This window comes from Myxine glutinosa, chromosome 3 (genome assembly GCF_964187855.1).
Source record: "Myxine glutinosa chromosome 3, kmMyxGlut1.1, whole genome shotgun sequence".
Classification (NCBI taxonomy): Eukaryota; Metazoa; Chordata; class Myxini; order Myxiniformes; family Myxinidae; genus Myxine; species Myxine glutinosa.
In genome coordinates, this window is record NC_136263.1 from 82,845,528 (window position 1) to 82,859,674 (window position 14,147).

The 14,147-nt window shown below is 45.9% G+C and overlaps 1 protein-coding gene across 1 annotated transcript in view; it reads left to right on the forward strand.

Moving 5' to 3' along the window:
* The first annotated feature begins 6,568 nt into the window (after positions 1–6,568).
* LOC137423419 (RNA binding protein fox-1 homolog 3) overlaps positions 6,569–14,147 on the forward strand; it is an 891,619-nt gene continuing 884,040 nt past the window's right edge. Inside the window, 1 exon segment of the mRNA XM_078774235.1 lies at positions 6,569–7,060. Coding sequence (XP_078630361.1) covers positions 6,809–7,060 — 252 coding nt within the window. The 5' untranslated portion in view covers positions 6,569–6,808.

Below are 14,147 nucleotides of genomic sequence, written 5' to 3' on the forward strand. Positions count from 1 at the left end.
TTTCAGGGCAACAGCCTCACCACAAGATTCCGTGTACCATGGACGGGAGGAAGGGTATGACAACTGAAGACGAGATGGTATAAATCTGTGCATGAGAGAGAGCAATTTACTTTGAAAAAATTCCCAGGATGAGTTGATGTCAGAGGCAGTAGAGATGGGAGACCAGTCCAGATGATTGATGGCTGCTTGAAGACCGTGCCAGTTGGCCTGAGTGAAATGCCAGACTCGTCGACGCTGAGGAGGCTCTCTGAGAATGGTCAGAGAGATGTCCACTTTGACAAGCACATGATCAGATGAGCCGACTGGAGCAGAAGAAGAGCAGCAGACATTTTCAGGGAAGTTTGTCATAACCAAATCCAGAAGAGAAGATGCTCCGTTGACTGAGATCCGGGTCGGGAAATTGACAGATTGTGTCAGTCCCAGTGAGTCGCAGAAGTCCTTTGCTGAAGAGCCATGGCTGGTGAGAGAGGTACCCACACCCAGCCAACTGGCATGGTGACAATTGAAATCACCACATATGAGGAAGAGAGAGTTGGGATGGGTAGATAGAAGTTGGTCCATATTATCAGACAGTGAGATGTAGATGGAGTCATCGCTGATTGGTGGACGGTACAACACACATATGAACAAAAGGTGGGAGCGAAGGGGAAGCCGTAGCCAAAGGTATTCCTGGGGGTGAGGTGGAGAGAGGGCAGTGGAGGGCGAGTGAGGAAGAGAGTTTTTTATAAAGATAGCAACCCCACCTCCAGGACGAGGCTCAGGTCTATCATACCGGAGGAGGGAGTAACCTGGGAGAGATACCAAGGCATCAGAGACATCATGAAGGAGGAAAGTTTCTGTTAAGCAGATCACATCTGGTTTGTCAGAAGCAACCTGTATGGAGAGGTCAGTCAAGTTTGAGCGAAGGCCCCAGATGTTTGAGGTCCATACCGTTAATGAAGAGGAAGGGGGAGCATCGGGTCCAGAACAGGGGGGGGGAGGGGTAGGGTAAGATGTGGAAGAGGAGGAAGAGGTAGGGAGAGCTGTTGAAGGTGTGTCAGAGATTTCAGAATAGCTTGGAGAAAGGGAAGAATGGGGCGGACAAAAGGTTTGATGGAGATTGGGTGAGGCACAGTGAGGTGTTATTTGAGGAGGGGGACGAGCAAGGCAGAAGGTTTGGGGAGATGAAGGTGGAAGGAGGAAGAAGCAGGGAGGATGCTTTGAGGAGGAGGGGTGAGAGGGGAGTCTAGGAGGGGAGGAGCGAGGGAGAGTCTCGGAGGGGAGGGGTGTGGGAGGAGTTTAGGAGGGAGGGGAGGGAAGGGGCAAGGGGGGAGATTTGAAAGGGATGGGTGATGGGGAGGATTTGGAGGGGAGGGGTGAGATTGGATTTTGAAAAGTGTATGATTCATGGGAAACGAACATTTTTGGCAAAATGAGTTTGAGACCTTCGAGTCAAAAATACGTTTGAGGACACTGGAGGAGGGATGGAGTTCTGGATAGTTTAGGGAATGTAGAAAGGAGGAACTGTAAGAGATGGTATTATATATATTTTTTGGAATGAATAGATTTGGTGAGCAAGACGAAAGCATCCTTTTGTAGGAAAAGAAGAAAAGGGTGTTATAATATATGAGAGAAAATAGTTGTTCAGGGGAGAGATTATACATTTCTAACCGCGTGATCGCGAACGAAGAACGAACGAACAAAAAGAACAACAAATAAACGAATAAGACCTGGGAAGGAAATAATTTTTTGGGTTTTTTTTTTTTTTTTTTTTTTTTGTGAGTACAGATATTAAACAAGGAGGTACGGGGTGAACGACTGGTATGAAACAGAGAACGAAAATATTTCAGCGCATTCGACGAATCGCTGAGAGAAAAACAAACTACAAGGTCGGAGACGGTACGGTAGTCTAAGCCTACGAGTACTAGGCCGCCGAATACTCGATACCATTAACCGACGATTGTGTATACATGTACGAAAAATTAGCACCGAAAATTTTCCAAAAGATACGCTATAGGTACATACACCGAAAGATAGATACAGTCTCGACAAAAACACAATTGAGAAATATCACTTAGCTTCGAAAGCGTGAGCGCATGGAGCAGCTTCGAAAAGGAAGGGGTTTCTTGTTTGAGGGGTTTCTTGCATGAGGGGTTTCTTGCATGCACAGCTCGTTTCAAATCCCCCCACAACATCTCGATGGGATTTAGGTCCGGGCTTTGACTTGGCCATTCCAGAACCCTCCATTTGTTTCTTTTCAGCCATTCCTTGGTGGTTTTACTGGTATGTTTAGGGTCATTGTCATATTGCAAGGTCCACCTTCGGTTGAGTTTCAACTTTCCGACAGATGGCCTCACATTATCCTCAAGCACCCTCTGGTACAATGAAGAATTCATAGTGGATTCTATGATGGTGAGCTGCCCAGGCCCTGATGCAGCAAAGCTGCCCCAAACCATAATATTTCCACCACCATGCTTTACAGTTGGAATCAGCTTCTTGTGGTGAAATGCTGTCTTTGGTTTTCGCCAAACATGTCTTCTGGTACTGTGGCCAAGTAGCTCTACCTTTGACTCATCTGTACAGAGCACATTGTTCCAGAAGTGCTGGTCTTTGCCTCGGTGTTCATTGGCAAACTTTAGTCTTGCCCTGATGTTCTTTCTGGACAGCAAAGGTTTCCTCCTGGCACACCTCCCATGTAGATCAAATTTGTGCAGCCTCTTTCTAATGGTGGACTCGTGCACTTTGTCATCAACTGTTGCAAGAGCTACCTGTAGGTCCTATGATGACATTCTGGGGTTCTTCGAGACTTCTTTCAGCATCTTGCGGTCTGCTCTCGGGCTGAACTTGCTGGGCCGGCCTGGCCTGAACAAGTTGGCAGTTGTTTGGAATCTTCTCCACTTGTAGATGATCTTCCGGACAGTCGAATGATTGATTTCAAATTGTTTGGATATCTTTTTATATCCCCTCCCAGATTCGTAGGCATCTATAACCTTCTTTCTGAAGGCCTCAGAGAGCTCTTTTGATCTAGGCATGGTGACGGGTCACACTTCAACAACAAAGAGCAATCCAAACTAAATGTCTGAGGTTTAAATAAGACAGGTTCCTCCAAGATCCTTTCCAACGATGTTCTAATCATTTGCACCTGAGCTGGTGCACCTGATTCTAATTTTAGGTATTTGAAGTAGTGATAAATGTAGGGGTGTACTTACTTTTTCCACGTGCGAAATTTGCATTTATGTTTATTTAAATTATGCAATGGACTACAAAATGTAAATGTTTCATGGTATTTGTTATATTATATGTTATATGTTATATTATTTCAATATTGTTGAAATGAACATCAAATAGCTGTATGTTGAAATATGTTGAAAAAGTCAAAACTTTACATGGGGTGTAATTACTTTTTCACGTGACTGTATATATACGTATATATATCTATATATATATATATATATATATATATATATATATATATATATATATTGTTACGGTTTTTAGAACCTTCACTAGTAAATTTTAGTAAATGTTTCCCTTATAAATAATCCCCTGTAAATATCCCCATCATTTGGCTTATTAAAGATCACACCCTAGTTAGTCCATGTACAACACGTAGAGAACCATAGGACCTCTCTGTAGTTACTTCATTATTATGTGTTTCAGTTAAGGATATGTTCCCAATAGTTGAATCTGCGTTGCATTAATCAAATAAGATAGGCCCCTTTCAATTTTTCCAGTCATCTCTCCCGCTCGTCAAAGTGCAGTAACAGTCGGATAGCGTTCGCTGCCTTTGCCTTGGGCTGTTTGCTGGCACCAAGCCGCCATTACGCACGCGGTCTCAAGCCGAGGAAAAAGGGGGCGGAACCACAAGAACAAGGTGTGGCACGTGAACTCATCATCAGAGGTGGAGCCAGCGAGCCCTTTCCGGCCAACTAGCACCGAGGTGAGCCGACTGGTAGGCGTGTCATCGGAGCCGGTGGCTTGATACAAGAACGGACAATAAAAGCGGTTGCGAGGGACTGCTTGAACAGATGAGGTGAGAAGGAGATGAGAAGAGGTGAGAAGGAGTTCGGGTCAATGAGCTGGAGCGGAGCTGGGAGCTGCGCCACGATCTGCTGATGGTAACGGACTGCGCAGGGGACAGTTGATGATATGAAGCTTATTCAAGAGAGAGAGAGAGAGCGTTGGCATGAGCCACATATTACGTACGCCGTTTCCCAGTTTCCCCGATATATCTAACGTCCGATCGCTGTCCACGATACGCGCTCGCTGCCTGCCAGGGTTTCCCGCCACGACGCGAGTCCACTCCTGGAGCCGGACCTCGACGCCTACCGTCTGCCTGGACCCTTCTCCTCCTTCCAGCCATTCCTTCCTGCCATTCCCTGTCGTGTAAGTCTGTTTGTTTGTCCGGGGTTATAATATAAGACTGTTTAAGGCTGCCCTGTGTATCTTCTTCTTCTTCGCTGTACATTCCCTTTAGTTTGTTCCTTGGTTTTGGTTTTGTAGATAGTTAATAAATACCTGTTACTCCTTTACTTTGGTTTCTTCTTCCCCCGATCGCTTTTGTCCTTTCCCGATTGAGTACCCGTGGCGCGATTTGGCCAACCGCTATAGTCGGGTTTAGTCTCTTGGTAACGGCCCGAGTTGCAGCTCGCTTCGCTCGGTGCAATCCAATCACGCTGCGGCCCGGGTGAGAGTATTTCCTCGCTTACGGCCGGTGGTGGTAATTAGGTAGTAAGACGGGTTGGGCTTACAACCCTACTCACCACCGACCGGAAGTGACGTCATACCCCCAGGACCGGTCGGACGGCCAGCTTAACAGGACAATGGGATTAACCCCCCCCTTGCTAACGGGAGTGCCGTCCCCCGGATCCATAACAATATATATGTATATATATATATATACATATATATGTATATAATGAATTTTGTCAGCACCTTGGGCATCCGATATGGGTGGATATGTGCGCATTATATGTCTACGTTTTATTAGTAGTATTATTATTGCTCGGCCGCTGAGTTTGGATGGGCGACCTGATCTGGGTAGAGTCTCGGTGGTATCGTATGTCTTTCAATTCTTAATGATGGGTTTCAAAGCGAAAATGAGTGATGTTAAAATCTTTTTATAACCCTCTCCTGAACGGTGCTTCTCCATCACTTTGTCTGACTTCTTTGTAAATCTGCTTGGCCTTGCTGTTGGTCTTGTTGGTTGACCAAGTGAGTTGCACCTTAAAACTCTTTAGATAAGTGGGGGAACTTAATTTTTATACTAACCACTGATTACATACAGGTGAAACCTATTTTACTCATTTTTTTTTTAACCTTTCAAACAAATAATTTGCTCCTGAAGTGATTTAGGGTTAATTAGGCAAAGGGTTTGAATACTTATGCAAATGACAATCATCTGATTTTTGTCTGTTATTCTAACTTATTCACATTTTATTTTTAGCTTTATCACTTTAGAGTAGTTTGTGAAGACTCCTTATATTAAGTGTGATTTGAAAGCATCAGGAAATAAGCTCAAGTGGAATCAAAATGTCAAAAGTTTGGAGGAGGGTTAATACTTTTGCAGGCCTCTGTATATATCGAAGCCATAATTTGACGAGGCAGCAAGGCACAGGTCGAGTCCCTTAAAACAAATGCTGCACGACCTATGACTTGTGAGCAACAAGCGTCGTCTGCAACACGAATGCATCGTCCCATTCTGATAATCACAAGTTAAGAGTTGGGGTTGTGGTCAGGCAGCTATGACAAGAAAACATCAGATTTATCCATCTGAACATACATACTCTCTCTCACGAGGAGGAACGCTCATCGACCACAAATGTTTGGCAGCTTTGTCTCTTACCAACTCTAAAAATGTGGGTGGATACCATTTCATTAATTAGACTATTATGTTTCTGCACCATATGTACAATCAATTTTGATTAGTGCTGTATAGCCAATAAGTGGATCTCTTTTATCTCTGTCACGTGACTGGTCAGGGCCGAAGGGTCATGGCTGAAGGCCGCGTGCACACATGAGTAATGGTCCCGACAACGTGACAATCTTCAATTGAAAAGAAGTTTCGCTTCGTGGAAGCTTTTTCTGTGTCGAGCCGTTCAGCAAAGTCCCTCCACCGAGCTAACACCACCCGTGATCCACACCGAACAGTGCGGACACAATGGCCGGATGTGTCACATTTTCCTGTCAAGAACGAGCCTGATCCACCCTCCTCATCCCCCACCTCTCCCTCTGACCCAAACAAAAGATCAGAATGAATTGGTAAATGAGGAGCACCAACAGTTTGCCGGCCACAGTTTATCGACTTACAGGCCAGAGTAGCCGATTGGAAGGCGGGTTTTTGTAAGTTTTGTGTACGAACAACACAAAGGTCTGTTGCTTCAAGACCCGGTGCAGCCAATCACTCTCAGGGTAGGGAACATCATCATTGTTGAAGAAGGGGAAGAGGAGGAGGACGGGGTAAAATGCACACGATTGTTTCTCCGCCTAGACTGGCCGGAGCCTCGGCCCTCTGCTCCGCGCACATCTGGCGGGGCCGGACCAGGGGGGTTCGGGGCTTTGGGTTGTAAGGTTGGTAGGGACGAGCCCCCACCGCCACCCCACCCTCGCATACGCAGCGACCAGAGCCCAGGAAGACAGGGCGCGGCGAGCCGAGCATCACCCAGCGGAGGGACACACTCCTCGCTCTTTCTCTCTCCCGTTCTGTCGTCCTCTCTTCCCGCCCCCGCCCCCGCGTATCTCCCGCTTTCTCCCGGCGTTCGCCACCTCCGGGCTCAAACCGTGTGAGTGCGTTCATTCCCCGCGAGCATAAGCAGACGCGCCGCGCGGCATGGCGGAGGTTCCCGGCACCGACGAAGCGTCCAGGCAACGAGGACGCGGGGGCAGGCCGCGTCGGGACAGCTTCGAAGAATCGCAACCCGAGAGCAAACGGATGCGCACAGAATCAGAAGCCGCGGCCGCGGCCTTGGTCCGCGGGGAGGAGGAGGAGGGAGAGGAGGAGGTGGCGGCAAGACAGCAGCAGGGCCAGGTGAATGGCGAGACGGTGGCGAAGAGCAACTCACAGTGGACACAAACGTGCCAGGTGAGCCCGCTCGGCGCTCCGTGCATAGAGCAATGTCGCACACGCTACACCGGCATGATCGTGGCGTAACGGGATCGTCCCTTTTAAGCAGCTCTTTTATGCTCGCTCAGGGGCCGACGGTGCGCGGATGCGATGCGCGGATGCGATGCGACCACTGTAATCCAATAAAGGCCGCACGGCTCCTCCGCAACCTTTGTTCGGCTGCTCGCGGTGTTTACGCCACCAAACCCCAGTGAATAATTAATGGGCATCGTGGGCTCGGAGCCTTCCGCCCTGAGGCTCCGACCCTCTGGCGAAGGGGCCTGCGGCCTCGTGCTGGAAGGACGCTCTTCTTCTTCCTCATATCCAGCCCCCACGCTGGCTCGACGTCGGACTCCTCGTCTATTTTCTCACAGCGTCCAGCTCGTGTTGTTCCCTTCGACTTCCGGACCTCAATTTCAGGATCCCCTGTAAATGTACCTCTGAAAGCACCGTTATAATCCTGTGCCCCGAACAATATGTAAACATACGTAATTGTGAAAATATTACAAACTATCGCTTTACTTGCAAAGAAAAGGAAAGCTGTTCTGAGGAGAGTTGTGACATTTTTTCCTCGAAGTTTACGCAAAAAGTTTCTCTTGACAGGAACAAAGCAAGGAAACTATAACAGGCCGAAATGACTTTGAAAGTAGAAGCTGCCACTGCCTAAGTTTGCTTTGTGTACACTACAGTCGTTTGGCCTATCCCATTCTCGCTACACTTGTAGCACGTGACATGATAAAAGGCGTGGACACTTTTACCGCTCTTTCCGCCCCCCCCCCCACCCTCGCTCCTCCCCCCCCCCACCCTCGCTCCTCCCCCCCCACCCTCGCTCCTCCCCCCCCAACCTCGCTCCTCCCCCCCCACCCTCGCTCCTCCCCCCCCCACCCTCGCTCCTCCCTCCCCCACCCTCGCTCCTCCCTCCCCCACCCTCGCTCCTCCCCCCCCACCCTCGCTCCTCCCCCCCCCAACCTCGCTCCTCCCCCCCCACCCTCGCTCCTCCCCCCCCCACCCTCGCTCCTCCCTCCCCCACCCTCGCTCCTCCCTCCCCCACCCTCGCTCCTCCCTCCCCCACCCTCGCTCCTCCCCCCCCCACCCTCGCTCCTCCCCCCCCACCCTCGCTCCTCCCTCCCCCACCCTCGCTCCTCCCCCCCCCACCCTCGCTCCTCCCCCCCCCCAACCTCGCTCCTCCCCCCCCACCCTCGCTCCTCCCCCTCCCCCCCCCACCCTCGCTCCTCCCCCTTTTATTGCCTCCACCATACTGTTTCTCTCCCTCCCGCAACAACTTTGCAATGAGATGTCACCGTCGTGGTGGTGGTCGTCGTGGTGGTAGACCGTGGCATTAACCAACGACTACATGAACATACACTTCAGTTCACCTCACTCAGTGTGCATCTGTGGTAAACCCCAATATATAATCACCATTTTATTTATTTTTGACGAGAACACCCCATTCAGTGTGCATCTGTGGTAAACCCCAATATATAATCACCATTTTATTTACTTCTGACAAGAACACCTCACTCAGCTTGCATCTGTGGTAAACCCCAATATATAATCATCATTTAATTTATTTCTGACGAGAACACCTCACTCAGCTTGCATCTGTGGTAAACCCCAATATATAATCATCATTTAATTTATTTCTGACAAGAACACCTCACTTCGTGTGCATCTGTGGTAAACCCAATATAAATCACCATTTTATTTACTTCTGACAAGAACACCTCACTCAGCTTGCATCTGTGGTAAACCCCAATATATAATCATCATTTAATTTATTTCTGACGAGAACACCTCACTTCGTGTACATCTGTGGTAAACCCAATATAAATCACCATTTTATTTATTTCTGACGAGAACACCTCACTTCGTGTACATCTGTGGTAAACCCCAATATAAATCACCATTTTATTTATTTCTGACGAGAACACCTCACTTCGTGTACATCTGTGGTAAACCCAATATAAATCACCATTTTATTTATTTCTGACGAGAACACCTCACTTCGTGTACATCTGTGGTAAACCCCAATATATAATCGTCATTTTATTTATTTCTGACGAGAACACCTCACTTCGTGTACATCTGTGGTAAACCCCAATATAAATCACCATTTTATTTATTTCTGACGAGAACACCTCACTTCGTGTACATCTGTGGTAAACCCCAATATATAATCGTCATTTTATTTATTTCTGACGAGAACACCTCACTTCGTGTACATCTGTGGTAAACCCCAATATATAATCACCATTTTATTTACTTCTGACAAGAACACCTCACTCAGCTTGCATCTGTGGTAAACCCCAATATATAATCATCATTTTATTTACTTCTGACAAGAACACCTCACTCAGCTTGCATCTGTGGTAAACCCCAATATATAATCATCATTTTATTTATTTCTGACGAGAACACCTCACTCAGTGTGCATCTGTGGTAAACCCAATATAAATCACCATTTTATTTACTTCTGACAAGAACACCTCACTCAGTGTGCATCTGTGGTAAACCCAATATAAATCACCATTTTATTTACTTCTGACAAGAACACCTCACTCAGCTTGCATCTGTGGTAAACCCCAATATAAATCACCATTTTATTTACTTCTGACAAGAACACCTCACTCAGTGTGCATCTGTGGTAAACCCCAATATATAATCATCATTTTATTTACTTCTGACAAGAACACCTCACTCAGCTTGCATCTGTGGTAAACCCCAATATATAATCATCATTTTATTTACTTCTGACGAGAACACCTCACTCAGCTTGCATCTGTGGTAAACCCCAATATATAATCATCATTTTATTTATTTCTGACGAGAACACCTCACTCAGTGTGCATCTGTGGTAAACCCCAATATATAATCATCATTTTATTTATTTCTGACGAGAACACCTCACTCAGTGTGCATCTGTGGTAAACCCCAATATATAATCACCATTTTATTTATTTCTGACGAGAACACCTCACTCAGTGTGCATCTGTGGTAAACCCCAATATATAATCATCATTTTATTTATTTCTGACAAGAACACCTCACTCAGCTTGCATCTGTGGTAAACCCCAATATATAATCATCATTTTATTTATTTCTGACGAGAACACCTCACTCAGTGTGCATCTGTGGTAAACCCCAATATATAATCATCATTTTATTTACTTCTGACGAGAACACCTCACTCAGCTTGCATCTGTGGTAAACCCCAATATATAATCATCATTTTATTTATTTCTGACGAGAACACCTCACTCAGTGTGCATCTGTGGTAAACCCCAATATATAATCATCATTTTATTTATTTCTGACGAGAACACCTCACTCAGTGTGCATCTGTGGTAAACCCCAATATATAATCATCATTTTATTTACTTCTGACGAGAACACCTCACTCAGCTTGCATCTGTGGTAAACCCCAATATATAATCACCATTTTATTTATTTCTGACGAGAACACCTCACTCAGTGTGCATCTGTGGTAAACCCCAATATATAATCATCATTTTATTTATTTCTGACGAGAACACCTCACTCAGTGTGCATCTGTGGTAAACCCCAATATATAATCATCATTTTATTTATTTCTGACGAGAACACCTCACTCAGTGTGCATCTGTGGTAAACCCCAATATATAATCATCATTTTATTTATTTCTGACGAGAACACCTCACTCAGTGTGCATCTGTGGTAAACCCCAATATATAATCACCATTTTATTTATTTCTGACGAGAACACCTCACTCAGTGTGCATCTGTGGTAAACCCCAATATATAATCATCATTTTATTTATTTCTGACGAGAACACCTCACTCAGTGTGCATCTGTGGTAAACCCCAATATATAATCATCATTTTATTTATTTCTGACGAGAACACCTCACTCAGTGTGCATCTGTGGTAAACCCCAATATATAATCATCATTTTATTTACTTCTGACAAGAACACCTCACTCAGCTTGCATCTGTGGTAAACCCCAATATATAATCATCATTTTATTTACTTCTGACAAGAACACCTCACTCAGCTTGCATCTGTGGTAAACCCCAATATATAATCATCATTTTATTTATTTCTGACAAGAACACCTCACTTCGTGTGCATCTGTGGTAAACCCAATATAAATCACCATTTTATTTACTTCTGACGAGAACACCTCACTCAGTGTGCATCTGTGGTAAACCCCAATATAAATCACCATTTTATTTATTTCTGACGAGAACACCTCACTTCGTGTGCATCTGTGGTAAACCCAATATAAATCACCATTTTATTTATTTCTGACGAGAACACCTCACTTCGTGTACATCTGTGGTAAACCCCAATATAAATCACCATTTTATTTATTTCTGACGAGAACACCTCACTTCGTGTACATCTGTGGTAAACCCCAATATAAATCACCATTTTATTTATTTCTGACGAGAACACCTCACTTCGTGTACATCTGTGGTAAACCCCAATATAAATCACCATTTTATTAATTCCTGACGAGATTGTATTACTTTAATCTTTTTCTGGACACTCACCAGCGGTCGTGGTGTTGTGGAGTTCTATGTTCGTTGTTGCTGATGTGCTTGTGGGCGTGGCAATGATGAGCTTGTGGGCGTGGCAATGAAATTGCCTTTTGCTGGTTTCGTGAGTGCTGAGTGAACGACTGAAGGACGAGACCTCCACTCGAGCGTTTAGGAACACACAGCCTCTCTGCCTGGGCGACAGGCACTTTAATGGCTGCTCGATGTGGAGATAAACTCCTTGTACGGTATTAGCGAATTCTGTCCCGTCCTGTAATCTGTAAACCGACGGTCGTGCGGTGTTTGGACTCGTCCAATTTCCTTGCAATCAATCCTCTGGTGGCTTGGCGAAGAGCCATCTACATATTACATCCATCAATGCTTTGACCTCCTTCCACCACCTCCACCCTCCTCTTTTCATCCATATGATATCACACATGCACCCTTACCATCGTCACCCAACCTCACCTCTCTTTTGTCATCTCTTCTCCCTACACTTCTTTATCCTCTCCATTCTCCCTTTTTTTAAATCTCCTCTTTTCCTTTTGTGAAACTTCTCTTTTCTCAGGTATGAGAGGCATTGATAAGTTTATTTGAAATGAATACAATAAGTGGATATACATACTCTATTACTATGTAGTGAGAGCTGCTAGCAGGATGACCTAGAGGTATGCACATCCTCCTCAATGCTGTCTGGTCTGGGTTCGAATCCCTACCCACTACCCAAATGAGCTACAAAACTGTCCTCCTGGGATTTCACAGGCAGTGTGATTCATCAATGTGTGTGCCGTCCTTCAGATGGACGTCATACTGGGCATCCTGTCTGTCAGCATTAGTTGGTTGACGGTAAAGACCCTACGGTGTCCTTCGCGATGAGTAGGAGAGCTATCGCCGGCACCCTGAACAAATTACAAATTGCTGCCCTGCCCACCACACCTCACTGAGATTGTAAGCATTGTAAGCACCTATCAAGGGATGTTTAGTAAGACCAGACCATTGTTTGTAAATTGTAATTTGTTCAGAGTGCCTGCGATAACTCGTCTACTCACCGTGAAAGTCACGACGGAATCTTTAACCCATGAAGTGCTGGATTTACTGGTTAGTAGCCCAGAAATGGTTTTTTGTCATCGGCTTTTCTCCACCAATTAGACATTAGAGGCAAGCTTTCGTAAGTTACCACAGGTATTATACATTCCAAGAAAGGTCATGATTCGTTCTTTGGGATGACGTCAGTTTAAACTCATTTGCATACAAATCATAGCTAGAACTTGTCCATATAATGACCATATTTTATAGGGGTCACGATCGTGGCCCAACACGCAATATGGGCTTAGGTCCACAAAACCGGTGCTCACAGACAGTCGTCCGTCCGGCCTAACCCCCTCCTGATGGACGGCATCTCCCCGCCTGCAAAACACCAAGGTGACGTTTTATAGCTGTACCGGGCAGACAACTCGGAGGCCGGTACACGCATCGTAGGCCATCCCTGTATCCCTCCCACATGTGTAATGTTGAATAAGCCCCATCTTGCACACTGTAACAAATTGGCGTATTTAAAAGTCCAGCAGGTTTGTGAGAATAACTGGGTCAGGAGGATTGCAGAAGTGAAGAGGGTGGATAGAAGGAGAATGGATGAACTGAGGGAGGGGATTGGTGTGCAGATGAACGTGACGGGGAGATTGGTGAAATGCCGGCTGATATGGGCTGCACATTTGGTGTGGACGAAGGAAGAGAGAATGGCAAAGAGAGCGGATAGGTTGAGGGAGCAGGGTAGGAGGAAAAGAGGTAGCCTGTGGTCGAGATGAGAGGATTGTGTGAAGAGGGATATCAGTAAGGTGGAGGTGGTTGGGTGAGTGTTGAGGGAGTTGGCTGAGGACAGTGGGCAGTGGAGGAGTATCGTGGTCCAGGCAGGGTACGAGCTTGGCACCACCGGACCTCACCCCCTTATAAAGGGAAGAGGAGAAGTTTGCATCACTGTTTAAATTCTGCTCTGGTCTGCCTGGTGCAATACCCAATTCAAAGATGGCGACGTTATTATTACTGATATGACTACCACTCTCACCTAGTGCTGGGAGATCATGTATTCTGGCTGAAGGGGAAAAATAATCATTGTTACTGTGACTACCACGAACAAATCAATAATGGTGACGCAGGCTGTTTTACAGGTTGTTGTGTGTTGACGCATCCTTTTCCATCATCCGTCAGCATAGCTATTTACAAATTTTGAAACGCGTATATCCTGAACTGTCTCTCCGTTCAAATCTGTGTCGTTGTGCAAAGTTTGATTCATAGCCAATGATGACTATAATTTTCGTTAAACTTGGCGGCCACCTTCAGGAGTTCATAATCCTTTAAAATTGCTGTGGCTCTCCCTGTCCAGACTGTTCACATTTTTGTCTGAATTATTTAATAAGACACGCATGCCTGTGCTATTACTGTCCATTTTACTGTCAGATGCTCCATTCCTTACATTCCTGGACCACAGCTCGTACCGATTGACATAGTCTGGTCATTATCAAAATGCCATCGTGTCACGAAAAGCCCTCA